Source organism: Salmo salar, chromosome ssa11, assembly GCF_905237065.1.
Source record: "Salmo salar chromosome ssa11, Ssal_v3.1, whole genome shotgun sequence".
Classification (NCBI taxonomy): domain Eukaryota; kingdom Metazoa; phylum Chordata; class Actinopteri; order Salmoniformes; family Salmonidae; genus Salmo; species Salmo salar.
Window position 1 is genome coordinate 65782605 of NC_059452.1, and position 27276 is coordinate 65809880.

A 27276-nucleotide genomic window follows, 5' to 3' on the forward strand; every position below is an offset into this window, starting at 1 on the left:
ATTTGATTGCAGTTCACAGTGAACTAAGCCTACACCTGGCTGTCTCATAGCAGGGTTGGATTTAATGTTTGAATGGTTTAGATGGAAACCATTTTTTATTATTATGGAAGTCACTGCGTAAGGATTATAAAGAAAACTACGCTACTGGTTTGTTCAATTGAATTGAATGGAATGGAATAACTCCGGTGTATTCAACCGGGGGTCCTGCAGGGGGTCCACATAAAAAATGTTTTCAAAAAACATTGAAGAAAAAAAGATTTAATGTGTGTATGTACAGTCGTGGGCAAAAGTTTTGAGAATGACAAAACTATTCATTTTCACAAAGTCTGCTGCCTCAGTTTGTATGATGGTAATTTGCATATTCTCCAGAATGTTATGAAGAGTGATCAGATGAATTGCAATTAATTGCAAAGTCCCTGTTGGCCATGCAAATGAATGGGCAGCAAATGGGCAGCAAAGAAGCCACTTCTGTCCAGGAAAAACATCAGGGACAGACTGATATTCTGCAATAGGTACAGGGATTGGACTGCTGAGGACTGGGGTAAAGTAATTTTCTCTGAATCCCCTTTCCGATTGTTTGGGGCATCTGGAAAAAAGCTTGTCCGGAGAAGACAAGGTGAATGCTACCATCAGTCCTGTGTCATGCCAACAGTAAAGCATCCTGAGACCATTCATGTGTGGGGTTGCTTCTCAGCCAAGGGAGTGGGCTCACTCACAATTTTGCCTAAGAACACAGCCATGAATAAAGAATGGTACCAAGACATCCTCCGAGAGCAACTTCTCCCAACCATCCAGGAACAGTTTGGTGACGAACAATGCCTTTTCCAGCCTGATGGAGCACCTTGCCATAAGGCAAAAGTGATAACTAAGTGGCTCGGGGAACAAAAAATCTATATTTTGGGTCTTATGGCCAGGGAACTCCCCAGACCTTAATCCCATTGAGAACTTGTGGTCAATCCTCAAGAGGTGGGTGGACAAACAAAAACCCACATATTCTGACAAACTCCAAGCATTGATTATGCAAGAATGGGCTGCCATCAGTCAGGATGTGTCCCAGAAGTGAATTGACAGCATGCCAGGGCGGATTGCAGAGGACTTGAAAAAAAGGGTCAATACTGCAAATATTGACTCTTTGCATCAACTTCATGTAATTGTCAATAAAAGCCTTTGAAATGCTTATGAAATGCTTGTAATTATACTTCAGTATTCCATAGTAACATCTGACAAAAATATCTAAAGACAAAGCAGCAAACTTTGTGGAAATTAATATTTGTGTCATTCTCAAAACTTTTGGCCACAACTGTGCACTACCGTTCAAAAGTTTCGGGTCACTTAGAAATGTCCTTGTTTTTGAAAGAAAAGCACATTTTATTTGTCCAGATCTTCAGTTTCTTTGCAATTTCTCACATGGAATAGCCTTAATTTCTCAGAAAAATAATAGACTGATGAGTTTCAGAAGAAAGTTCTTTGTTTCTGGCCATTTTGAGCCTGTAAACGAACCCACAAATGCTGATGATCCAGATACTCAACTAGTCTAAAGAAGGCCAGTTTTATTGCTTCTTTAATCAGAACTACAGTTTTCAGCTGTGCTAATATAATTGCAAAAAGGTTTTCTAATGATCAATTAGCCTTTTAAAATGATACACTTGGATTAGCTAACACAGTGTGCCATTGGAACACAGGAGTGATGGTTGCTGATAATGGGCCTCTGTACGCCTATGTAGATATTCCATAAAACATCTGCCGTTTCCAGCTACAATAGTCATTTACAACATTAACAATGTCTACACTGTATTTCAAATCAATTTGATGTTATGTTAATGGACAAAAATATAGTGTGTGTGTGTGTGTGTGTGTGTGTGTGTGTGTGTGTGTTTGTTTCTCAACTCCTAATATTGAGCAAATTACACTCACTGGAGTATCCGACATAGGCTTTGATAAAGCACCATTGCGACAAGTGTCGCTGGCTGCTGGTAAGCTCTCTTGACACATTTTTGCAAACACATGGCTAACCTTTGTTTTAACCAGTTAAACAGCTGCTCTTAGTGAACATGTGTTTGGAGTCACCTTTCTAGCTCATAGGCTATGTTAGAGTTTACACTTCCTCTTTCAATTATAATGTGGGGAGGTCAAAATAATGAAAAACTATCTATCAAATCTATTCATTTAAAATGTTGATTACTTCTCCTTGTCATTATCATTCACCTGATGAGGTAGGAATGTAAAGATGTTTGCATGAATATCTTTGGTTCCTTCTTTTTAATCTGTGGCATGTGTCTATCACTCTGCCCCACCCTGGACTCTCCGGCACCCCTCACAGCTGAAGTGATATTGCAGCGGGAGCTCTCCTCTCCCCCACTGGCAGACAGCCTGCAGACCAAAGGAGAGGTCACCCCTCTCCCTCCCCTCACCTCCACCACCACTAATACCTTCTCTCCATGGGAGGCCTCACTGGACGACCCCTTCCTGGCTCTGAAGCCCATACCAGCCCGGGCCCAGAGTGCCCCCATCACCTGGCAGGTTGAGCCCCTAGACCCCCAGGATCCAACCCCAACCCCTGCAGCCCAAGTCGGGCTCCCTCAGGGAGAGGACCAGTCAGCATTCTCCTGGTCCCAGAGCCAGTGGATAGCCTTCAACGATGACTTTGTCCCATTCCGACGCCAACAGAGTTGCGGTCCTGGTACGGGTACAGGCCCGGTCAGCCATGACCGGACCCAGTCAAACCCCCCTACCAGCAGGACCCAGTCTAACCCTCCTATTGGCAGGGTCCAGTCTGGCCGGTCCATCCGTTTCTTCTCTGAGGACCCCGCTGACCCCTATAACAAGATGCCGCTGAGCTGTGGGGTTGTGGAGGACAGCGCCTCCTGTGTCTCGGAGGTGTTATCAGCACTGACAGAGGGGATGGTAGCCTCAGCAGCTAGCCAAACAAACAACGGTAACCTCTAGCATGCCACAAACAAATGTTTTTTTTTGTCTGAGTGAAGTTTTGACTTGAGTTTTTTTCAATTTTTTTCAACTTTTTAAAAAAATTGTCTTTTCAGTTTGAAATGTCCACCTTTTCATAACAATGTTGTTTTTTAATCTTATTTACAATATTTTTGGTTGAATAATACATTTTTATTTGTTGTTTTTGTTTTGCGGGGCATATGCTTGTTTGCCTTAGAGAATTGTTAACCCAAAGTTTTGTGAGCTATGTTCATTTTTTTCTGTTTGTATTCTATGATTTGGAATTTGCATGTCGTGACTTCTGCGTTGATGCATGATTTTTGCATTACTTTGAGTGATTCTGTTGTCTAAGAACTTTAAATTCACTGAACCTGTTTTAGAATTCCATCACAAGTACATCACAAGTATCGCAGCATGGCATTACCTTATCATACCCTAGCTCACTTCTGCTTTTAGTCTGATTGACCCTCTTTACCCCCTCCTCCCCGTCCCTCTGCAGTGCCTGCCCTGGCCAGACCCACTACTCCTCTAGCTGGGGCCCTGGTGCCTCCTCCACGACCCTCCTCCAGACCCAAACTACCCACAGGAAAACTCACAGGAATCACTGAAATTGTGAGTGTCTCCGGCAGAGTATCTGCCCAGTATCTAACATATCTCTTTGTGCATTAGAACATTGATTGATGGAACCATTCTCTATTAATTCATGATAATGGACCACATACTATTTCGAGTTTTTCACTCTTGCTATATACAGTACCCTGTATGGGGTTTACTTGCCATATCCGTTACTATTGGTTACATTTCTGTGTTTGTGTGGTCTAACCAGGTACGGCCGTTCAGCCCGCCCAAGACGTTGTCCAACGCCAGTCTTCCTCTGGCTGCTCCCCTCGCCCGGGCAGAGAGCTCCTCCTCCCTGTCCTCCACCGCCTCCCTCAGTGCCTCCAACACACCCACCGTGGGTAAGAACATGACAAAGCTCCATCACCTTCCCATCTCTGTACCTCCTCTTTACAGTCTTCTCCTTTCACCTCCTCTACTGCAATTCACATTTCTTAACAACGTCCTTTCCTCTCAAACAATTCTCAGCTTGTTCCTCTCCTCCACTCTCACCTGACCTAACCCCACTTCTTGTCTTTAAATCTTATTGGGCTTCTCTCCTTCCCTCACTCTTCTCCTCCTCTCAGGGCCTGAGCATACCTTTCGTCTCTCCCGCTCCTCTCCGGAACCAGAGTTCCTCCTTTCTCCCTCTCCTCTGTTTCTCCTCAGCCAAAGTGAGTCTCCTTTCTCCCACCTTTCTCCTTCACTCCGTAAAGCACCTAATGCACACAGTGTGTCTTTAGGGTTTGTCACCCATCCTGATTTCGTACACATGCTCACATTCACACCCAGGTGTGTTGGTTTGGAGCCCATTGCCCTGTGCCATCATCTCACCTCATCTCACCACATTCTTGGGTTTTTTGGTTTCTTTCCTCTTTTCTTTTGTTGGGCCCTTTAAAGAGGATGATGGTTTCATTGGGAAGCTGCCCACCTTTGAGAAGCGCTGTGAAACGCCTGCAGGTAGTGGGTGTGGTCAAATAGCCCGGACACGCCTCTCTGTGTGTGACACACTAACAACGGCCACTCGGATTGGCTGTCTAATCTCTGTCTGCCTGCTTATGAAATGTATCTCTCTTCTCAACGCGTCTGTCAGCATACGCCCGTCTCTCATTGTGAACGTCCATGTAATCAACAAACCGTAAAGCATGGTTGTGTTCTGTTAAATAACAAATCATTTAAAGGTTGGAAGTTAATTGCAGTGTTTAACAGTTCTTACTCAAAGAATCCCACACAGTAATTAATTCCAATGGTACGTTTATAATAATTCTTAACAATACATCATATTTTACCCAAATCTAGAACATTTTAATTCCTAGAGAGGTGTGATTTGTTTTGGTATGTAATGTCTTGGGATTTTTTAAATGTACTTTTCCTCTGAAATAATGGAATGATTATTAGCCTATTTTCCATAATGATATAATTGAATGAATGACCTTATTATGTAGTAAATTAACTGTGTTCTTCAGGTTGTGTTGTCTGTTGCATGAGTGAGTGTGAGCCTTTCTCGTTTTGATGTCAAAGTTAAATTGAATTGTACACTTCAGTCATAACAGTACACTCATTTGATCTTTCTTTCTTTATCTCTCTCCCTCTCTATCCCCCACAACTCTCTCCTCCTCTTTCTTTCTTTCTTTCTTTCTTTCTTTCTTTCTTTCTTTCTTTCTTTCTTTCTTTCTTTCTTTCTTTCTTTCTTTCTTTCTTTCTTTCTTTCTTTCTTTCTTTCTTTCTTTCTTTCTTTCTTTCTCCCTTTCTATCTCTCCCTCTCTCAGGGACATCTCGCGGTCCCAGCCCGGTGACCCTGGCATCCCAGGATGCCTTGCCCATCGCTGTGGCCTTCACAGAGTCTGTTAATGCCTACTTCAAAGGAGCTGATCCCACTAAGTGAGTCTCACATGACCACCTACAGCTCAGAGAGCTAGCCTGGGCCTAACACACACAGCACCCAGGCACGAACACACCACCTGCACGCAAGTGAACACACACCTTGCACATAGACACACACAAACGCGTACACACACACTATGAACAACCATTGTTCCACTGCATTTACTGCTGCATACTGCTATTCAACTTGTCCATGCACATAATATGTTACTCAAATATTAAAGTTAAACTTTGCTCCATACTTCACACACACATGATGAGCCAGTGGGTCTGTCTGTCTGCGTCTGTCTGTCTGCGTCTGTCTGTCTGTCTGCGTGTCTGTCTGTCTGTCTGTCTGTCTGTGCGTCTGTCTGTCTGTGCGTCTGTCTGTCTGTGCGTCTGTCTGTGCGTCTGTCTGTCTGTGCGTCTGTCTGTCTGTGCGTCTGTATCTGTCTGTCTGTGCGTCTGTATCTGTCTGTCTGTGTGCATCTGTCTGTCTGTGTGCGTCTGTCTGTGTGCGTCTGTCTGTGTGCGTCTGTCTGTGTGCGTCTGTCTGTGTGCGTCTGTCTCTGTGCGTCTGTGCGTCTGTCTCTGTGCGTCTGTCTGTCTGTCTGTGCGTCTGTCTGTCTGTGCGTCTGTCTGTCTGTGCGTCTGTCTGTCTGTGCGTCTGCCTGTCTGTGTGCATCTGTCTGTGTGCGTCTGTCTGTGCATCTGCCTGTCTGTGTGCGTCTGTCTCTGTCTGTCTGTGCATCTGTCTGCGTCTGTCTGTGCGTCTGTCTGTGCGTCTGTCTGTGCGTCTGTCTGTCTGTGTGCGTCTGTCTGTGCGCCTGTCTGTGTGCGTCTGTCTCTGTCTGTCTCTGCATCTGTCTGTGCGTCTGTCTGTCTGTCTGTCTGTGTGCGTCTGTCTGTCTGTCTGTCTGTCTGTGTGCGTCTGTCTGTCTGTCTGTCTGTCTGTCTGTCTGTCTGTGTGCGTCTGTCTGTCTGTCTGTCTGTGTGCGTCTGTCTGTCTGTCTGTGTGCGTCTGTCTGTCTGTGTGCTTCTGTCTGTGTGCGTCTGTCTCTGTGCGTCTGTGCGTCTGTCTCTGTGCGTCTGTCTGTCTGTCTGTGCGTCTGCCTGTCTGTGTGCATCTGTCTGTGTGCGTCTGTCTGTGCATCTGCCTGTCTGTGTGCGTCTGTCTCTGTCTGTCTGTGCATCTGTCTGCGTCTGTCTGTGCGTCTGTCTGTGCGTCTGTCTGTCTGTGTGCGTCTGTCTGTGCGCCTGTCTGTGTGCGTCTGTCTCTGTCTGTCTCTGCATCTGTCTGTGCGTCTGTCTGTCTGTCTGTCTGTGTGCGTCTGTCTGTCTGTCTGTGTGCGTCTGTCTGTCTGTCTGTGTGTGTCTGTCTGTCTGTCTGTGTGCGTCTGTCTGTCTGTCTGTCTGTGTGCGTCTGTCTGTCTGTCTGTCTGTGTGCGTCTGTCTGTCTGTCTGTCTGTGTGCGTTTGTCTGTCTGTCTGTCTGTGTGCGTCTGTCTGTCTGTCTGTCTGTGTGCGTCTGTCTGTCTGTGTGCGTCTGTCTGTGTGCGTCTGTCTGTCTGTCTGTCTGTGTGCGTCTGTCTCTGTCTGTGTGCGTCTGTCTCTGTCTGTGTGCGTCTGTCTGTCTGTGTGCGTCTGTCTGTGTGCGTCTGTCTCTGTCTGTCTGTGCGTCTGTCTGTCTGTGCGTCTGTCTGTCTGTACGTCTGTCTGTCTGTGCGTCTGCCTGTCTGTGTGCATCTGTCTGTGTGCGTCTGTCTGTGCATCTGCCTGTCTGTGTGCGTCTGTCTCTGTCTGTCTGTGCATCTGTCTGCGTCTGTCTGTGTGCGTCTGTCTGTGCGCCTGTCTGTGTGCGTCTGTCTCTGTCTGTCTCTGCATCTGTCTGTGCGTCTGTCTGTCTGTCTGTCTGTCTGTCTGTCTGTCTGTCTGTGTGCGTCTGTCTGTCTGTCTGTCTGTGTGCGTCTGTCTGTCTGTCTGTGTGCGTCTGTCTGTCTGTGTGCGTCTGTCTGTCTGTCTGTCTGTGTGCGTCTGTCTGTCTGTCTGTGTGCGTCTGTCTGTCTGTCTGTGTGCGTCTGTCTGTCTGTCTGTGTGCGTCTGTCTGTCTGTCTGTGTGCGTCTGTCTGTCTGTCTGTGTGCGTCTGTCTGTCTGTCTGTGTGCGTCTGTCTGTCTGTGTGCGTCTGTCTGTCTGTGCATATGTCTGTCTGTGCATATGTCTGTCTGTGCGTCTGTCTGTGTGCGTCTGTTTGTCTGTCTGTGTGCGTCTGTCTGTGCGTCTGTCTGTCTGTCTGTCTGTCTGTCTGTGCGTCTGTCTTTCTGTGCATCTGTCTGTGTGTGTCTGTCTGTCTTTCTGTGCGTCTGGCTTTCTGTGCGTTTGTCTTTCTGTGCGTCTGTCTTTCTGTGCGTCTGTCTGTGCGTCTGTCTTTCTGTGTGTCTGTGCGTCTGTCTGTGCGTCTGTCTGTCTGTGCGTCTGTCTGTCTGTCTGTCTGTCTGTCTGTCTGTCTGTCTGTCTGTCTGTGTCTGTCTGTGTCTGTCTGTCTTTCTGTGCGTCTGTCTTTCTGTGCGTCTGTCTTTCTGTGCGTCTGTCTTTCTGTGCGTCTGTCTTTCTGTGCGTCTGTCTGTGCGTCTGTCTTTCTGTGTGTCTGTGCGTCTGTCTGTGCGTCTCTGTCCGTCTGTCTGTGCATCTGTCTGTCTTTCTGTCTGTCTTTCTGTGCATCTGTCTGTCTTTCTGTGCGTCTGTCTGTCTTTCTGTGCATCTGTCTGTCTTTCTGTGCGTCTGTCTGTCTGTGCATTTGTCTGTCTGTGCGTTTCTGTGCGTTTGTCTGTCTGTGCGTATGTCTGTCTGTCTGCGTCTGTCTGTGCGTCTGTCTGTCTGTGCGTTTGTCTGTCTGTGCGTCTCTGTGCGTTTGTCTGTCTGTCTGCGTCTGTGTCTGTCTGTGTCTGCGTCTGTCTGTGCGTATGTCTGTCTGTGCGTATGTCTGTCTGTCTGTCTGCGTCTGTCTGTGCGTCTGTCTGTCTGCATGTGCGTCTGTCTGTCTGCGTGTGCGTCTGTCTGTCTGCGTGTGCGTCTGTCTGTCTGCGTGTGCGTCTGTCTGTCTGCGTGTACGTCTGTCTGTCTGTGCGTCTGTCTGTGCGTCTGTCTGTCTGTGCGTCTCTGTGCGTTTGTCTGTCAGTGCGTCTGCGTCTGTCTGTGCGTCTGCGTCTGTCTGTCTGTGCGTCTGTCTGTCTGTGCGTCTGTCTGTCTGTGCGTCTGTCTGTCTGTGCGTCTCTGCTTTTGTCTGTCTGTGCGTATGTCTGTCTGTGCGTGCGTCTGTCTGTGCGTCTGTCTGTGCGTGCGTCTGTCTGTCTGTGCGTATGTCTGTGCGTGCAATGATTTTGGTTAGACCGACACTACTCTTTCAGAGTGGATAACCCACATGGGGCAGATTATAGTCTGGGACATAGAAAACATACACCCTTTTATTGGTTAACTGCTGTTAAATTGCTGCTGTGCAAAATTATTATTTTTGCAGGGATTAGCAAATGGAACATTTCATAAGCAGTGCAGTGGACACACAGGGCAGGGTTGGGGCTCGCACGTAGACCACACCACAGCAGACTGGGATGGGGCTAGACTACCGGGCCTTGTTTACATTTGGACTGAGTTAGCCTTGGCCTGAGTTGTACTGGGTCGAATTTAGACGTGGATGAGTTACATTTGGAGTTAAACGAGTGGACTAACTAAGACTGAGACTGTGCACTGCCTCGGACTACAATTCTATTAAAGGTACAGTACTGTGATAGACTGGACTAGTGGGCAGATGTTTAACCCTTTGTGTTAACACTCTGCTGTGCCGCTCAGGCGCATAGTGAAGATCACAGGTTTAACACTAGAACCGCTGGGCTTTTTAGCCTATAAGTACCCCCTAGGCTAGATAGAGAACGTTTCCGGGCGTCCCCTTTAGCATACGCATCAGATGCATATCAACTCGCATGGTGTGCAGGACAAATTATTTGCAATAAACATAAGCACCAATGCTTATGATGATGATTCGGTTATTATTGGAGTAAGGTTCAAGCTGGGGCAAACTGTGACACCAATCAGGCCCTCGATGACTGGAATTGCCCAAGACAAAGGAGATGACTGTGGACTACAGGAAAAAGAGGACCGAGCACGTCCCCATTCTCATTGACGAGGCTGCAGTGGAGCAGGTTGAGAGCTTCAAGTTCCTTGGTGTCCACATCACCAACAAACTAACATGGTCCAAGCACACCAAGACAGTCTTGAAGAGTGCACGACAAATCCTATTCCCCCTCAGGAGAATGAAAAGATTTGGCATGGGTCCTCAGATCCTCAAAAGGTTCTACAGCTGCACCATCGAGAGCATCCTGACTGGTTGCATCACTGCCTGGTATGGCAACTGCTCGGCCTCTGACCGCAAGGCACTACAGAGGGTAGTGCGAACGGGGCCAAGCTTCCTGCCATCCAGGACCTCTATACCAGGCGGTGTCAGAGGAAGGCCCTAAAAATTGACTCCAGCCACCCTAGTCATAGACTGTTCTCTCTGCTACCGCATGGTAAGCGGTACCGGAGCGCCAAGTCTAGGTCCAAGAGGCTTCTAAACAGCTTCTACCCCCTAGCCATAAGACTCCTGAACACCTAATCAAATGGCTACCCAGACTATTTGCATTGCCCCCCCTTTTACACCGCTGCTACTCTTTGTTGTTATCATCTATGGATAGTCACTTTAATAACTCTACCTACATGTACATTTTACATACACTTAGGTTGGTTAAAGCCATTTGTGAAGTGGTTTTTCAACCACTCCACAAATGTCTTGTTAACAAACTATAGTTTTGAGAAGTCGATTAGGACATCTACTTTGTGCATGACACAAGTCATTTTTCCAACAATTGTTTACAGACAGATTATTTCACTTATAATTCACTGTATCACAATTCCAGTGGGTCAGAAGTTTACATACACTAAGTTGACTGTGGCTTTAAACAGCAAGGAAAATTCCAGAAAATTATGTCATGGCTTTAGAAGCTTATGATAGGCTAATTGACATAATTTGAGTCAATTGGAGGTGTACCTGTGGATGTATTTCAAGGCCTACCTTCAAACTCAGTACCTCTTTGCTTGACATCATGGGAAAATCTAAAGAAATCAGCCAAGACCTCAGAAAAACTATTGTAGACCTCCACAAGTCTGGTTGATCCTTGGGAGCAATTTCCAAACGCCTGAAGGTACCACATTCATCTGTACAAACAATAGTACGCAAGTATAAACACCATGGGACCACGCAGCCCTCATACCACTCAGGAAGGAGATGCGTTCTGTCTCCTAGCGATGAACGTACTTTGTTTCGAAAAGGGCAAATCAATCCCAGAACAACAGCAAAGGACCTTGTGAAGATGCTGGAGGAAACGGGTACAAAAGTATCTATATCCACAGTAAAAACGAGTCCTATATCGACATAACCTGAAAGGCCACTCAGCAAGGAACAAGCCACTGCTCCAAAACCGCCATTAAAAAAAACAGACTTCGGTTTGCAACTGCACATGGGGACAAAGATTGTACTTTTTGGAGAAATGTCCTCTGGTCTGATGAAACAAAAATAGAACTGTTTGGCCATAATGACCATCATTATGTTTGGAGGAAAAAGGGGGACGCTTACAAGCCGAAGAACACCATCCCAACCGTGAAACACGAGGGTGGCAGCATCATGTTGTGGGGGTGCTTTGCTGCAGGAGGGACTGGTGCACTTCACAAAATAGATGCCATCATGAGGATGGAAAAGTATGTGGACATATTGAAGCAACATCTCAAGACATCAGTCAGGAACTTAAAGCTTGGTTGCAAATGGGTCTTCCAAATGGACAATGACCCCAAGCATACTTCCAAAGTTATGGCAAAATGGCTTAAGGACAGCAAAGTCAAGGTATTGGAGTGGACATCACAAAGCCCTGACCTCAATCCTATAGAAAATTTGAGGGCAGAACTGAAAAAGCATGTGCGAGCAAGGAGGCTGTCACGCTCTGACCATAGAGAGCCCTTGGTTCTCTATGGTGTAGTAGGTCAGGGCATGACTAGGGGGTGTTCTAGTTCAATATTTCTATGTTGGTGTTTTGTATGGTTCCCAATTAGAGACAGCTGGTAATCATTGCCTCTAATTGGGGATATTTAGGTAGCCATTTCTCCCACTTGTGTTGGTGGGATATTGTTTGGTTTTGTGCTTGTTGCACCACGTAGTCACGTTTTTGTTGCTTGTTATTTGTTTTGTTGAAGAAGTTTCACTTTAAATAAATATGTGGAAGTCAACACACGCTGCGCCTTGGTCCGTCTCTTACAACAACCGTGACAGAGGCCTACAAACCTGACTCAGTTACGCCAGCTCTGTCCGGAGGAATGGGCCAAAATTCACCCAACTTATTGTGGGAAGCTTGTGGAAGGCTACCTGAAACGTTTGACCCAAGTTAAACAATTTAAAGGCAATGCTACCAAATACTAATTGAGTGTATGTAAACTTAAAGTCCTAGTGAAAAACATATATTTTCGTTCTCTACAATTAAAACATTACAGTAATACATTTGATCAATTTTATTTGTAGATTTGATTGGTAAGAGTTATCGTAAGTAATACAGTTAAGTTTCAGCTTCTTTTGACAATGTAGGAAGTGAAAGATAATATAACCAGGCAGTTGTCACTCTCCATCACTGGTATGGAGTACAGCTCCACTGGTATGTTCTGCTCAGAGGGCGGCAGCTCCCTACTCTGTTTGTTCACGGTTCCGAGCAGGCTAGTCTTCTTTGCAATCAACTTGTCTGCCAGGGAAATTGATGTGAAGAAGTTGTCCGTTGTCACTGCCTTTGCCCATGTAACGCTCTGAGTCTCAAAACCACAGGCTCAAACAGTCGCTCACCCGCTGGCCTGCATTCATCTTTCCCCAGATATGGAAAGCCATTGAGCAAGTACTTGGTTTCGACATCGGCGGCCAACCAAAACTTGTGTCCAGTTTGTTGGCCATGTATTGGGTGAAATGGCACCGAAATCTGGTTTTGGAATAGTTGCTCATCAACAGTTATATTCTCTCCTGGCAATGCAGTTCGTCACACAACATTTCCAGGTGTCTGAGACGGTGGTGATCTTGGTCCATCTGCACTCGTGTTGGTATCCTTGCCATCAAAATGCAGGTGTCTCATAATCTCTCTGAAGCGGTTGCGTGGCATGGTCTCTTGGGAAAAACCTCAAACCTATCAGACCAAGTTAATATGAGTGCAATAAATGCTTTGAGTTCATGCATAGACATGTCCCACATACTGTTTCCTTTTCTGTGCGCATCCGCAGCAGTACAATCTCTGATGTGCTGCAACATCCGCATGTCACGTGAACAAAACTATCCAGTGTGGTGGCAATTTGTCTCTTTGCGTGAGCTGTAGGACCTGCTCTCTCTGCTGCTTTTCTCGTCTCCTCAGGTGTGGTGAAGATCACAGGTTTAACCCTTTACGTGCTGCTCTCCTTCACTCTCTAGGTGCATAGTAAAGATCACTGGCGACATGACCCTGTCCTTCCCCATGGGTATCATCAAGGTATTCACCAGTAACCCTTCCCCTGCCGTGCTCACCTTCAAACTGAAGAGCACTTCCAAACTGGAGCAGATCCTCCCCAACCAGACACTACTGTTCAGGTGAGTGGAGAAATTCCAACATTCTGATAACCATATCAACTGTGAATAAAACGTTAACATAAACATTCATACAACGTTTTAATGAACCTGATCAGGCATACAGGACCAAAGAGAATCATTCAGCTATATCAGTAAAGACCAGATTCCAATACAGGTGTGTGCGCGTATGGACCCAATGAAAGGCTGTAACACTGGTTGAACACCAGTGGACAAGACTGAAGCATATCAGGGTGGCAGCCCGTAGAGAGGGAGGGAATAGGGGTTGTGGGGTGATGAGGGAAAACCTAGCTTGCGTCATTGAGGGGAAATTCTATTAGCATCGGTCATAAACCTATCATTATCCTGGCAGCGAACTATTTTCCACCATTCCTCTTCAGACATCAGGTTCTCCACAGGCCATGTCTAGAGGAGTGTTGCGTCAACTCTCAACAAGCTACAATATCACCTCTAAATTGAAGCTTCATGTTGTGTTTTCTCCAGCATAGCCACCATGTGTCTAGCCCTAGCCAACTTATTAGCAGTGAATCATCAGTGGAAAACAGACAGCCACCTGAGAGTCTCTTTGAAGAGTGGATTCCTTTCTTCCCCCAAAGGAAAAGAGGATCTTTTCTTCCCTGTTTTCTTTCTGTCCTTCTCGGTCTGCTTCCTCTGGGTAACTCTGAGTCCACATGGTTGGACTAATTGAATCAAACGGAATTCATTTTTTAATAGCTGGGGGGCAATAAAAGGGTTTCCAAGCTATTGGAGCTCTGTGCAAGTGCGCATGCACACACACAGAGCAATGAATATTTGAGTCTCTGATCATTTTGTGTGTGTGTGTGTGTGTGTGTGTGTGTGTGTGTGTGTGTGTGTGTGTGTGTGTTGTTGTGTGTGTGTGTGTGTGTGTGTGTGTGTGTGTGTATCCAGTGATCCCTCGCAAAGTGACACTAATACCAAGGACTTTTGGTTCAACATGCAAGCTCTCACATCCTACCTCAGGAAAGCATCAGAGCAGAACCCTGCTGCATCCTACTACAATGTGGACATCCTCAAATACCAGGTTAGTCCCAGACTAAACTAAATACTCACTTTAGTATATTGTATATACTACAGTATATACTCCAGAAGTAAAATAAGTTATACTCAAAATGAAACGTTTATTACCATCCAATTTGTGTTTGTAAATGTATTTATTTCACATATTGTTAGTGTATTAATTGTTTTGGCATCTCTCCAATAATATGATATTTGCTGTTTTCCTTCTGACCTTATGCTGTATCACTGGGTGTGCAGGTGTCCTCGAATGGGATCCAGTCGACCTCCCTCTGAACCTGGCAGTGTACTGGAAGTGCACCTCCGCTACCACTGACTTGACCTCTGACCTGTCCCTCTGTCTAGGTGTCCTCTAATGGGATCCAGTCCACCCCTCTGAACCTGGCAGTGTACTGGAAGTGTACCCCCACCACCACTGACCTGAGGCTGGACTACCGTTACAACCCAGAGTCCATGCTCTGCCCCGGCCCTCTTTCCAACGTACAGGTCCTAGTGCCCGTAGACGGAGAGGTCATCAACATGCAGTCCCTGCCCAATGCTGTCTGGTGAGCGAAACGACCAGAGAACATGTGGACAGCAGTACTATTTAGTTGATATCTTTTTTTTTTATTAACCCCTCCACCTCTTCAGAGGACAAATATCTTTTAGTTTTTTTACAGCTATTTTTGCTACATATACATACATTTTACATACAAATTTAGTATACACATTTTACATACAAATTTTACTTTTATATTTAAAGCAGTCACATAACAATAATACAATACCAAACATAAACTCTTTAATCCCAACCCTCAGCCACTCTCAGCCTATCACCATAGACCGCCCTCGTTTGGTTTCCATGTGCCGTATATTTTTCATTGTGCTATGAAGTTTTACATAGGTTAAAAAAAATTCTAATCGTATAGTATCCACAGATTGTGAGCTAAAGTTGAAAACCTTTCCTACGAATATTATTTATTGACTGACAATGGCTTTCCAAATCGCCCAACAATGCTATTTGTAAAGTTAATTTTAAGTGCATGTTGTGATTTTATTTATTTTTTTAACAATTCCTGAACCTGTGATCAGAAACAAGCTACATAGGGGCAATACCAGAATAAATTATCTATTGATTCTGTCTCTTTGTAGCAAAATCTACAGAGCTGAGATAGTTGTATGCCCCATTATATATAGCAATCTGTTGGTGGCAAGAATTTTATAAACTCAGCAAAAAAAATAAACGTCGCTTTTTCAGGAACCTGTCTTTGAAAGATAATTCGTAAGAATACAAATAACTTCACAGATCTTCATTGTGAAGGGTTTAAACACTGTTTCGCATGTTTGTTCAATGAACCATAAACAGTTAATGAACATGCACCTGTGGAACAGTCGTTAAGACATTAACAGCTTACAGACGGTAGGAAATTAAGGTCACAGTTATGAAAACTTAGGACACTAAAGAGGCCTTTCTACTGACTCTGAAAAACACCAAAAGAAAGATGCCCAGGGTCCCTGCTCATCTGCGTGAACGTGCCTTAGGCATGCTGCAAGGAGGCATAAGGACTGCAGATGTGGCCAGGGCAATAAATTGCAATGTACTGTGAGACGCCTAAGACAGGGAGACAAGACAGACAGCTGGTCGTCCTCGCAGTGGCAGACCACGTATAACAACACCTGCACAGGATCGGTACATCCGCACATCACACCTGCGGGACAGGTACAGGATGGCAACAACACCTGCCCGACTTACACCAGGAACGCACAATACCTCCATCAGTGCTCAGACTGTCCGCAATAGGCTGAGAGAGGCTGGACTGAGGGCTTGTAGGCCTGTTGTAAGGCAGGTCATCACCAGACATCACCGGCAACAACGTCGCCTATGGGCACAAACCCACCGTCACTGGACCGGACTGGCAAAAAGTGCCCTTCACTGTCAAGTCGCGATTTTGTCTCACCAGGGGTGATGGTCAGATTCGTGTTTATCGTCGAAGGAATGAGCATTACACCGAGGCTTGTACTCGAGTGGGATCAATTTGGAGGTGGAGGGTCTGTCATGGTCTGAGGCGGTGTGTCACAGCATCATCGGACTGAGCTTGTCGTCATTGCAGGCAATCTCAACGCTGTGCGTTACAGGGAAGACATCCTCCTCCCTCATGGTACCCTTCCTGCAGGCTCATCCTGACATGACCCTCCATGACAATGCCACCAGCCATACTGCTCGTTCTGTGCGAGATTTCCTGCAAGACAGGAATGTCAGTGTTCTGCCATGGCCAGAAAAGAGCCCGCATCTCAATCCCATTGAGCACGTCTGGGACCTGTTGAATCGGAGGGTGAGGGCTAGGGTCGTTCCCCCCAGAAATGTCTGGGAACTTGCAGGTGCCTTGGTGGAAGAGTGGGGTAACATCTCACAGCAAGAACTAGCAAATGCAGTCCATGAGGAGGAGATGCACTGCAGTACTTAATGCAGCTGGTGGCCACACCAGATACTGACTGTTACTTTTGATTTTGACACCCCCTTTGTTCAGGGACACATTATTCCATTTCTGTTAGTCACATGTCTGTGGAACATGTTCAGTTTATGTCTCAGTTGTTGAATCTTGTTATGTTCATACAAATATTTACACATGTTAAGTTTGCTGCAAATAAACGCAGTTGACAGTTCTTTTTTTGCTGATTTTAATTTTTAAATTTAAAAACTCTGTTGAATCAAGTGTAGTTTTTTGTACCAGTTCATAAACCATATGCCATGGAATTGGTACATTGAAAGTCTCTTCCCATTTATTGGTAGTGCTGCAATCAGTTGGTTGCAAGTTTGGATTGAGCAGATATTCCCATATATTTCCGATAACTGCATATGACATAACTCCTCCATTTCTATTCATAATATCATGAATAAATATAATTTTAAAAAAAATTAATCAGTACATTTGAGTTTAACCATAACATTTGTTGTAATATTTGTTCTATCTTTTATGGAGGATAAAACTGAAATTGTAACCAGCTTTGTATGGCTTGTTTAAAAGGGAGATACTTTAAACAAAATTAAATGTTCAATTAGTCGGAAATTAGAAGTTGTATAAAGGCAAAAAGGCCATTTTTGAACAAAGGATGAGCCTTTCTTAATAATCTACTGGAGAAGCATTTTGGGTTTAAGTATAACTTATGCATGAGTGAAGATTTTAGTGAGGTTTAAAACATTAATATTTAATCATTTTAGCCCCCCCCCCCCCAAACTCATATTCATTATATAAATAGGCACGTTTAATTTTGTCTGGCTTAGCATTCCAAATAAAATGAAATATATTTTGCTCATATTAGTTAAAAAATGAGTCCTCTGGAGTAGGCAGTGCCATTAGTAAGTAAGTAAACTGTAATAGGACCAAAGAGTTAATCAATTTTTCCATAAATAAGTATTTACCTTTCCATGGTTGCAGAATCTTATCTATTTTTGCTAACTTTCTATTGAAATTCTGGTAAGTTCATTTATATTTTTTGAGATGTGAATACCAAGTAGGTCTACTTCACCATCCGCCCATTTTATTGGTAAACTACAAGGTAGTGTAAACACTGTATTTTTTTACAATCCAATACGTAATATGGTACACTTGTCATAATTAGGTTTTAATCCAGAGAGGCTAGAAAAGTGATCAAGATCTTCAATGAGACTGTGCAGAGATCCAGATTGCAGACTTAAGAAAAAACTCATCAGCATACATTGACACTTGTTTTTATCCCCAGGATTTCTAACCCCTTGATGTTCTTGTTGGATCTAATTTTAATAGTTGGCATTTCAATGGCCATAATAAATAGATATGGAGACAACGGACAGCCTTGTTTTACTCCTCTTAAAAGCTCAATACTTTCCAAGAAGTAACCATTATTTACTATTTTACAATGTTGTGATTTTTTCATCACAACATTGAAGTGTTAAAGGCCTTCAGTTTTTTAAATGGACTGGATCTTTATACTTACCATCTGGATACTGCTTTAGTAGTAATGAAATCAGACCTTCTTGTTGAGTACCTGAAAGTCTACCATTTGTATAAGAGTAATTGAAACAGGCTAATAATGGATCTTTGAGTGCACAAAAAAGGTTTGATATACCTCTACTGGTATACTGTCAAGCCCTGGTGTTTTTCCAGACTGAAAAGATTTAATTGCATCAAAACGTTATTCTTCTGTAAGTTGGCCTTCACACAGGTCTTTCTGTAAATGTGTTAATTTTACATGATGATGATTATTATTAGGAAAGAAATCCTTACATCATTCAGTGGAAATGGAAGAGACTGAAAATAAAACATATGCTTAAAATATTTTGCTTCCTCTTTCAAAATATAATTTGGTGAATCATGGATAACTCCATTTGTAACAAGTTTCTGTAAATTATTTTTGTGTATTTTTAACCATTTTCCATCCAATTAACTTTATTTTGTAATATATTACACTTGATTGTTCTTGAATAAGTACCTCCATTTATTTTTGTTTTTCCTATTTTGTGCCTCTATAGTACAGTTCTGCGATGTTACTTCCTCTATTTCCTTTATTAGTCTAATCTCTTTTGACCTAAACTGCTTTTGTTTTAATGCTGAGTATTCTATTGGATGGCCTCTAAAAGTACATTTGAAAGTGTCCCATACAATAAGGGGATATGCTGTACCTATGTTGTGCAAAAAAAAAGTAAATGATAAATTATTTTGTCTTAGTTAAGAACAAATTCATCCAATAGGCTTTGATTAAAATGTCCAATATCCCCGTGGAAATTCAGTAAGAGTTATATGGAGGCCAATTAGATGGTGGTCCGATCGCATTCGGTCTCCTATTAATACTTTTTTTAAACTTTTGATGTCAGGAAGAATGAGACTAGGAAGTAATCAAGACGGCTAGCTTGATTTAGCCGCCTCCATGTATATCTCACTAGGTCAGGGTTTTTCAACCTCCATATATCCACTAGTTCTAATGTATCCATGATCTTTGTGATCTCCTTAAGTGCTTGAGGGTGATAGTTTGTAGAATGATTTCCTTTACGATCCATCGAGGTACTTAAAACCGTGTTATAATCGCCCACCATAATAATAGATTATTTTGTTGCTTGTGAGCTCAATAAATTATGATATATATTTTCGAAGAAGTGTGGGTCATCATTATTTGGCCCATATAGATTAATTAGCCAGATCTGTTTTTGGTCCAATAGCATATTTAAAATAATCCATCTTCCTTGCAGATCTGTTTGTGCCATCTGATCAAAATTTGTATCAATTAGTATAATCACCCCTTTTGAGTTTCTTTGCCCATGACAAAAATCTATTTCTCCCTCCCAGTCCTTTTTCCACCCAACCTCATCTATATTTGTAGAATGAGTTTCCTGTAAACAATAGATATTATATTATTTATCTTTTAGCCATGTAAAAATGTATATATTTTTTTATGATCTGCTATACTTATTTCCGCACTTACCATAATGATACCCAAGTTTCAATTATACTTACCACAACCAATGTTTGTAAACTTACCATTAAAAAGCACCATGATGATAGTACCATAATAATTTGCAACTTTGTAAACCTCCAATTGTCCTAATATTCCACCCACTAAAACCTCCCCCCCATATCTAGGTCTGTTCAACCATCTCCCTGACTCGTGACGCAAACCCTTGGCCGCCAATTGGAGTTGCCCAGAGGGAAATATGGGCAGTCCCATGATAACATAAATAACTATGAGGGTGCTTAAGGGAACTAACCAAATAACATGGAAAATAGTCAGAAAAAAAAATTGTACCAATAATAGATCATATTAATAGAAATAATAACAGCACAATTTTATAAATGCATGCTCATATTTTGAAAGTCCTAGCAAGGCTATAAGCATGTCAGCCCAGCCTGCTCAGTTCATTGGATTCAATTGTTCGAAAAGTTTTGAAAAAATGAAGAGAAAACAACCTACATATGTCGCAAGACCAGTCCTTTTTTTTAATGTCCATTACATGCAAGACATTTCATGTAGTCCTCATATAGCCTGTTGTATTCCGACAAAAAAAGGAGGAAGGAAAAAGGAACATAGATTCTAACGGCCGCTAATGACTACAAGTAAAAATGTGTCTTAGGCATCACACTGCCCATAAAGGAATACCCAAGTTTAACTTACGATCGACTCTGACACAGCCATGGCACGATAGCCAAGAATACATGCATTACTGACAATCCATAGCGAGTAAACCTGTAAAACCAACCTTCTCTCCACCGATACACATTTAGTTTTTATTCCAGGGTCGTTGCTCTATCATCTCGGCTGTTTTACACATAGGCCTATATCATTAGGATCAGTAATATAAAAGATAGCATAAATAGCTTATATAGAAATATAATATACCTTTCTCTCGCTTAGAGAAGTGCTTCCATAAGCCAGTGATTGTGTTAGTTCTACCGTTAACTTCAATCAGTTTATCCGTCTTAACCAGCCCGCCACACACTTATAGAGACAACAACCCTGTTGACAATACCTACTCCATTTGCCGGTGTGTATCGGAACAATAATCATCCTTTACATTTTTTATATTGAGATTTATATTTTAAATGTAAAAGGGTAACAACACCAATTATTTTAGGATCGTATAGGCCTATTCCAATGGAGAACCGTTTTTAGTTATATAATAATTTTGCCTTATAATAAATCTATTAATATTTATTAAGTTTTATCTTAAAAGCGAATCGTTCCGATTCACATCGGCGAACAAGGGCCGAACTATATAACAGCTTTTAAGTCATAATATACCCGACCTCTACAATTAGGCTATCATATTAAACTAAAAAAACAACCTTGGTATTTCTAATGTTCAATCTTCGAATTAAATAAATAAACAATCATACAGAAAAAAAGATCAGCCTTACCCAACTTCGCCTTCCCCTGAATCAGAACCTGATATTACGTCCAAAGTTCCATATTGCCTAAATAGAAAAAGGATAAGTTCATCATACCCATTCTGCATTATCATAAGTCCAACCTTATTTTAAGTCCACATAGTCCACGGTTCCATACTGCATGAAAAAAAACAAATAAGTCGTTCATGTAAAAAAAACAAATGAATCAAATCAAATGTTATTAGTCACATGCGCCGAATACAGCAGGTGTAGAACTTACAGTGAAATGCTTACTTACGAGCCCCTTAACCGACAGTGCAGTTTAAAAAAATACGGATAAGAGATAAAAGTAATTAAAGAGGAGCAGTAAAAAAAATATATATATATATATATATACCTCCCGCAGTAGCCCAGACAATAGATCCTGTTTTTAAGGCCTAAACCTCCCGCAGTAGCCCAGGCAATAGATCCTGTTTTTAAGGCCTAAACCTCCCGCAGTAGCCCAGGCAATAGATCCTGTTTTTAAGGCCTAAACCTCCCGCAGTAGCCCAGGCAATAGATCCTGTTTTTTTAACTGCTTGCTCATACTTGTAAGCAATGCTCTATCTTCTGGAGACATTAGTTATAAAAACGTCCCCCTCCAATGTTACATTTGTAATTTTAGACGGCTTCTCTTCAGTTTTGCTCGCAGAACTCGATTAAAGGTCTTCTCTTGTTCGCTTCTTTTTCGAGCATATCAAAATGCTGATTAATAAGTAGTTCCAGATTCTCTATATTATCCAGAATGTTTGTTTCATAGTTATCAGCTAATCCTCAATTTCTGTGATTTAATTCATGGGACAAGCTGTTCCTACCACGCTGCCACCTGCCAGTCACTGATGCTTTGATATATTGCTTGCTTGATTGATTCGAATTGACTGACTCATATTGATAAATTGATTTTCCATTACAAAAACAGACCACAACAGTCAAGACAGCACAGCACTGGCATCAGCTGTGAGCATGGTTAATGTTGTATTGTACTTATCGCTAGCATTACATGTGTGTTTTTGTTGTTGTATATCTGTAGTAGCAGGAGTGTTTCCTCTAGGATTGGGGGCAGAGGTAGTGGCTAGAGTGGGGTCTTCCTGAATGACTGTGAGGTCATTTTTAACACTTTTTTTTAAAAGGACATTCCTACTCCAAAATGCATGAACATTTAATTATGTTCTCTTACTTTAAAATTCATTTTTCTTACCACATTTGAAAATTCGAGGACTGTTTTAATTGTATTTCTTGAACTCAATGACATCACCAGCCAATTCTATATTAACCCCCAAAGAATTTAGCTAGCTTAACATTACTGCATCTTAGCTAACAATTATTACATGTGTCTATTGGCTACACTTCCAGGATTACACGCTAGCTAGCTAGTTACCTTGGCGGTTTCTCGGACCATCTGATGAAAATCTGAATATATGTAACTTTGCCACTTTTCACTCTGATTTTAAAAGCCCATCTGTGCAGAAAAACATTTGAATTCTATATATACTTTATATATACATTGCATTCTGAAAGTATTCAGACCCCTTTATTTCTTCCACATTTTGTTACGTTACCGCCTTATTCTGAAATGTATAAAATAATTTTTTTCCGTCATCAATCTATACACAATACCCCATAATGACAAAGCAAAAACAGGTTTGTAGAATTTTTTTCAAAATCTTTGAAATAATAAACAGAAATACTTTATTTACATAAGTATTCTCAGACCCTTTGCTATGAGACTCACAATTTACCTTTTTTTTCAGTGGTGGCAACGATTTAAAATGAATGAATTTAGGGGAAACACTGAATAGTGTATCTGTGTTTGTCATGTCTCTATGGTAGAGTGGAAGTGCAACTACTTGTGTAAGATACATGTTCACATGTCTTCTTTCATCTCTTTCCACCAGGAACTCAGAGCTGAATAAGTCTCTATGGAAGCTGAGTGATATCTCAGAGAAGTCAGATAATGAAGGCTCGGGGTCTCTGAGGGCTAAGTTTGAGCTGTCGGACGGCCCGTCCACCCCATCCACCCTGGCTGTGCAGTTTATGAGCGAGGGGAGCACGCTGTCAGGGGTGGACATGGAGCTGTTGGGAGCCGGGTACAGACTGTCCCTCAACAAGAAGAGGTTTGCCACAGGTACGTATAGGACCAAGATCTAGACACACAATCTGACACCTGATAAAGGCTTCTGCAGCCAAAACATATGGGTGCAGGAATAAAGCAAAGGAGCATATATCATGTATGGTAGATTCTTTCTTTCCTACTCACCACATAATCTATTCTTACCTAGCTATAAGTGAATAGCTACAGGTAATAACTACTAACTTGTCACCAATTTATTGTTTTAATGTATCTGTTGTGACTTGAGGTGAAGACACGCCCTTTTGGTTAGTCAAATGTGAATGATGTGGTCTATACTGGGGTCCAATGTCTGTGTTCCTTATTCTCCTAGGTCGTTACATGGCAGACTGTTGAGTAGGCACACCGGCCTGGATCCCCAAGCACAACGGCTCTATTGAAAGCTTTTATTTTTAATATTGTAGTCATTTCTCTCATATTTATGGAAAGGGAGGGTTAGAGGGGAGAGGTGCAGCGAATACAATGGGTTTTTGTGACACATCCAGACATTTTGGAAACAGTCTTAATATTATGTCCCAATGTACCTGTCTGTCCCGGGAAGAGAGAAGAGAGCTTCTTACTGCAGTAAAGCAGCACTGAGTATTGAACACTGTTTTAAAAAAAATACAAATAAACGTTGAGCTGTCAGGAAATGTAAAGGTATAGATATTGAGAAGTGTAATGCTTTCTGATTTAATTCAGACTTTTATAAAGTCAGAATCGTAGTGTTTTGTTACGTATAGGTGACAATGTATGGCTTTTATATATATATATATATATATATATATATATATATATATATATATATATATATATATATATATATATATATATTCCACAAAAAAATTGGGAAAAAAATTCTGCACTAACAATCTTTCCGGACATTTTATTTTCTCTCCTTTGTAAATGTTCTGTGTTCCACTGAAGCTCTTGAGTAACAAAGATTTTGTGTAAAACGGTGAGAAGAGAAGATGTGAGAAGAGGAGTGGAAAGGCCGTAGTTTCTTCCCTCACCCCCCTCTCCTTCTCTTCTCCAGTCAAAATACGGTCGCTGAGTATTGATTGTACTTTGCAAGACTTAACTCGATCTCTTTTTACAGATTTGTCTTTTTTTCTATTCTGATTGTGTGCAATGAAGAAATTGAAGTAGAAGCTGTCTTAAACTAAACAGCTTCTCTAAAACTGTCATGGCACAAGCTTAATTGGTTGTATGTTGCTTCAGACAACCATACAAAGTACTTTTTAAGTGTTTTTGTTCAAAGGAAAAAAACAATTTGTGGGCTGCACGTTTCGTCACAATATTGTTTTGAACATTGGTTTTAGGACTGATGCCCGACTGATCATTCCACTCAATGCATTGTCAATTTGTGATGATGAATTTTTAATCAAAAGTGCATTGCAGTGGCTTGGAAATATAATTATATTACTAAAGAAGGCAAATAATTCGTAGGAAAACCTTTTGTCATCATTTTGATGTTGCTATATTAACTTTAGATGCAGTATAATGTTTGCTAGCTAGCTAAGATTGAGTGGAATTCACCGGATAGCTAACTTTAGCATTGCTAGCTATTTTTGACGAACTGTGCTAGGTAATGACAACATTTCCATCTGCATGAAGTACATTTGACAACATGATAATGATGGCAAAGTTGTTTCTTACTAAATATTTGCCTACTTTAGCAATGTCATCGTATTTCCATGCCACTATAGTGTAATTTCGACAAAACAGTCATTAGCCCACGTTCTACTTTTGGGTATCAATATGGCTGTGACGTCTAGAACTTTGATAACAATGGCAATGACACGGCCGAGTGACAGGTGCAACTCATACTTAACTGACCTCAGTGCCTCTTCTTTACTGTGGATAAATTCATGGAGAAACGTGCCTATCGTTTCTTTCTGCCCTTTTTGTATGTTAAAAAACACTGCTAACAAAAAAGAAAGCACTAATCTTGTGCCAGTTGTTGTTTTATAATAGTACTGTTTTCGGACATTGAAAGGAAAATGCCTCTAGTTTCTACACCAGTCAAACCCAAAGGCATCTGTCTTCCAGAAACCACTGATCCAGTGGACTCACTGTCTCAGTTCTCTCTTTGCTACCATGTCACCTTTGAAAGTCTTTTCAATCTTGGGTATTTTTCTCTCTTCGATCAGAGAGAGATCTTTGTTCCCAAAAAGCCTTCTGTCTATTTAAGAGCACTGGACAGCCTACTGACCTAGCTTCTTAATCAAAATCAGGCCAAATCAATTCTAGAAATGCCTTAAGAAAATATACCTTGACATCTGTTGATAACGGTAATACAATTCTATCCAGATGGGATAGGTTACATACTGTAACTGCCATGTTTGCCTGTGAGGAGAGAGACAGACAAAGGTTCTTGGTGCTGACTCGATGTCATACTGAGGGATTCATTCTTGCCTTATATAACAATGGAGGACCAGTATCTAGATGGGTTACATCTCCTAGATGGAGGGATATGCATACACGTTATGTAGCAGTTAGTTCTATCAATATCACAAACATGTTTTTGTATGCCTTTTTCATCCAATGCCTCCTACCCCAAACCATTGTTTTGACATAGGTATAGGTAAATGATCAGTACTGTATTGTCATTACAAACATTGATAATGGGCACATCAGCAACATTGTGATTGTGGACTATTTTCTAAAGGCCCCTCTAGGCATTGTAGGTTACTTCAATACTAGATTTGTACTGTTACTGTCCATCCTGTATGTGGCCATCTGACCACCGTATCCTTGTAGACACCTGGTCTTTGGAACAGTTAGGGTTTGATACTGTTAACGTTCTTGCTGCTTCTGAAATGACAGCCTATGCCCCACAGTATATAGTTCAATTATTTTGTTTAATAGTAGTGCACTATGGAATAGTGTGCCATTTCAGAGGCACTCTGAGTAGATCTGGTTAATCCAAGCCTTTCTCTTACTTGTATAAAAAGGTGCCTTTCGTCACATCGCATCGCTTACTAGTTAATATGTGATCCGCTCATAGAGATAGTTAGAGGACTCATCTCCATATATATCCATCTAGACTCCTCTCTATCTATCTCTATGTATCTCTGTATCCAACCTATCCTCAAATAAAACTGTTCAGTATAACAACAAAATACTTAGACCATGTGGCCACAGAATTTAATAACTATGAGAAAGAAGTAATTATTGTTTAACAATGTTGATGTTTAAAATATTATTTGTTTTGTACACAGTACGATTCGGTCAAGATTTCGTTTTGTAAGGGCATGGATTAATCTGAATCACCACTGTTTTTATTGGAAATGTTTAAATTGTGTGTACAATGTTTTTTAAAGATGAGATTTGCAACCTTCAGTAGCATTGTAGAGGCAGATACTTAGTTTAGTTGTATGATGGGTAAAATAATACACAAAAAACTCAACATTTATTTAAATCTCTTCAAGAACACTATATGACACCATACTGTCCCAACCAAATGCTGTGAGGTTATCTGAATGGAGTTTAACTAAACTAAAGCATTATCATGCAAAACAAATGTAGCAGGTGAGGAACGTTTAGAGTGGAACAACATGTTTTTGTGGAGTTCTCCTTTAAACAGCACAGGCTACTCTCGATTCACCCCTCCGATCAGAGAAACCCCACACAGAAACGGGAATATATATGCAACGTATATTTAGCAAGCTGGTTCTTGCTGTCTCTACATAACACCCTGTGTTTTTTTTTGGGGGGGGAGCTTGTCATTATGGGAATTCTTTATATGTATGTATGTCTGTCAAAAGGAGAGTTAAAAAAGCAAAATTGTGTGTGTATATGATTTCTCATGAAATGTACATTTTTACAAATATCTCAGCCACTTTTTTTTCTGTTCTCTTCATGATCGATCTCAATATGCCTGTATTAAATGTGTAATATATGAATATATACATGTGTATATAAAAATGACTACTTAAAATGGTGTCTCTTGTTTTTGTTTTTCTTCCTGTGCACCTATGTGAATCATCTAGATTCTAAATGTATATCCTAAATTCCTGATGATGCATTATAAGGCTATTGTCAAGGGGAGATCATTCAGAGATCACTATCATGTTAAAAAAAAATCACACATGAACCCTGTCAACTAAAGGTAGATTCATAACTAGGTCACTATGTGCAAGAACAATCTGTAAGAGACACACTTGCATAATATTGCTTT

At 41.8% G+C, this 27276-nt stretch overlaps 1 protein-coding gene across 8 annotated transcripts in view; it reads left to right on the forward strand.

Moving 5' to 3' along the window:
- fcho2 (FCH and mu domain containing endocytic adaptor 2) overlaps positions 1 to 27039 on the forward strand; it is a 102184-nt gene extending 75145 nt beyond the window's left edge. For 2 of the 8 annotated variants that reach the window (XM_014128060.2, XM_014128061.2), the window contains exons 18-28: positions 2321 to 2935; positions 3446 to 3558; positions 3773 to 3905; positions 4131 to 4217; positions 4444 to 4503; positions 5313 to 5424; positions 12924 to 13079; positions 13986 to 14118; positions 14457 to 14656; positions 22882 to 23111; positions 23428 to 27039. In XM_014128060.2, coding sequence (XP_013983535.2) covers positions 2321 to 2935; positions 3446 to 3558; positions 3773 to 3905; positions 4131 to 4217; positions 4444 to 4503; positions 5313 to 5424; positions 12924 to 13079; positions 13986 to 14118; positions 14457 to 14656; positions 22882 to 23111; positions 23428 to 23450 — 1862 coding nt within the window. In that variant the 3' untranslated portion in view covers positions 23451 to 27039. The remainder of the gene's footprint in view (positions 1 to 2320; positions 2936 to 3445; positions 3559 to 3772; positions 3906 to 4130; positions 4218 to 4443; positions 4504 to 5312; positions 5425 to 12923; positions 13080 to 13985; positions 14119 to 14456; positions 14657 to 22881; positions 23112 to 23427) is intronic. The other 6 variants (XM_014128065.2, XM_014128066.2, XM_014128062.2 and 3 more) reach the window with 5 other exon arrangements.
- The last annotated feature ends 237 nt before the right edge of the window (positions 27040 to 27276 follow it).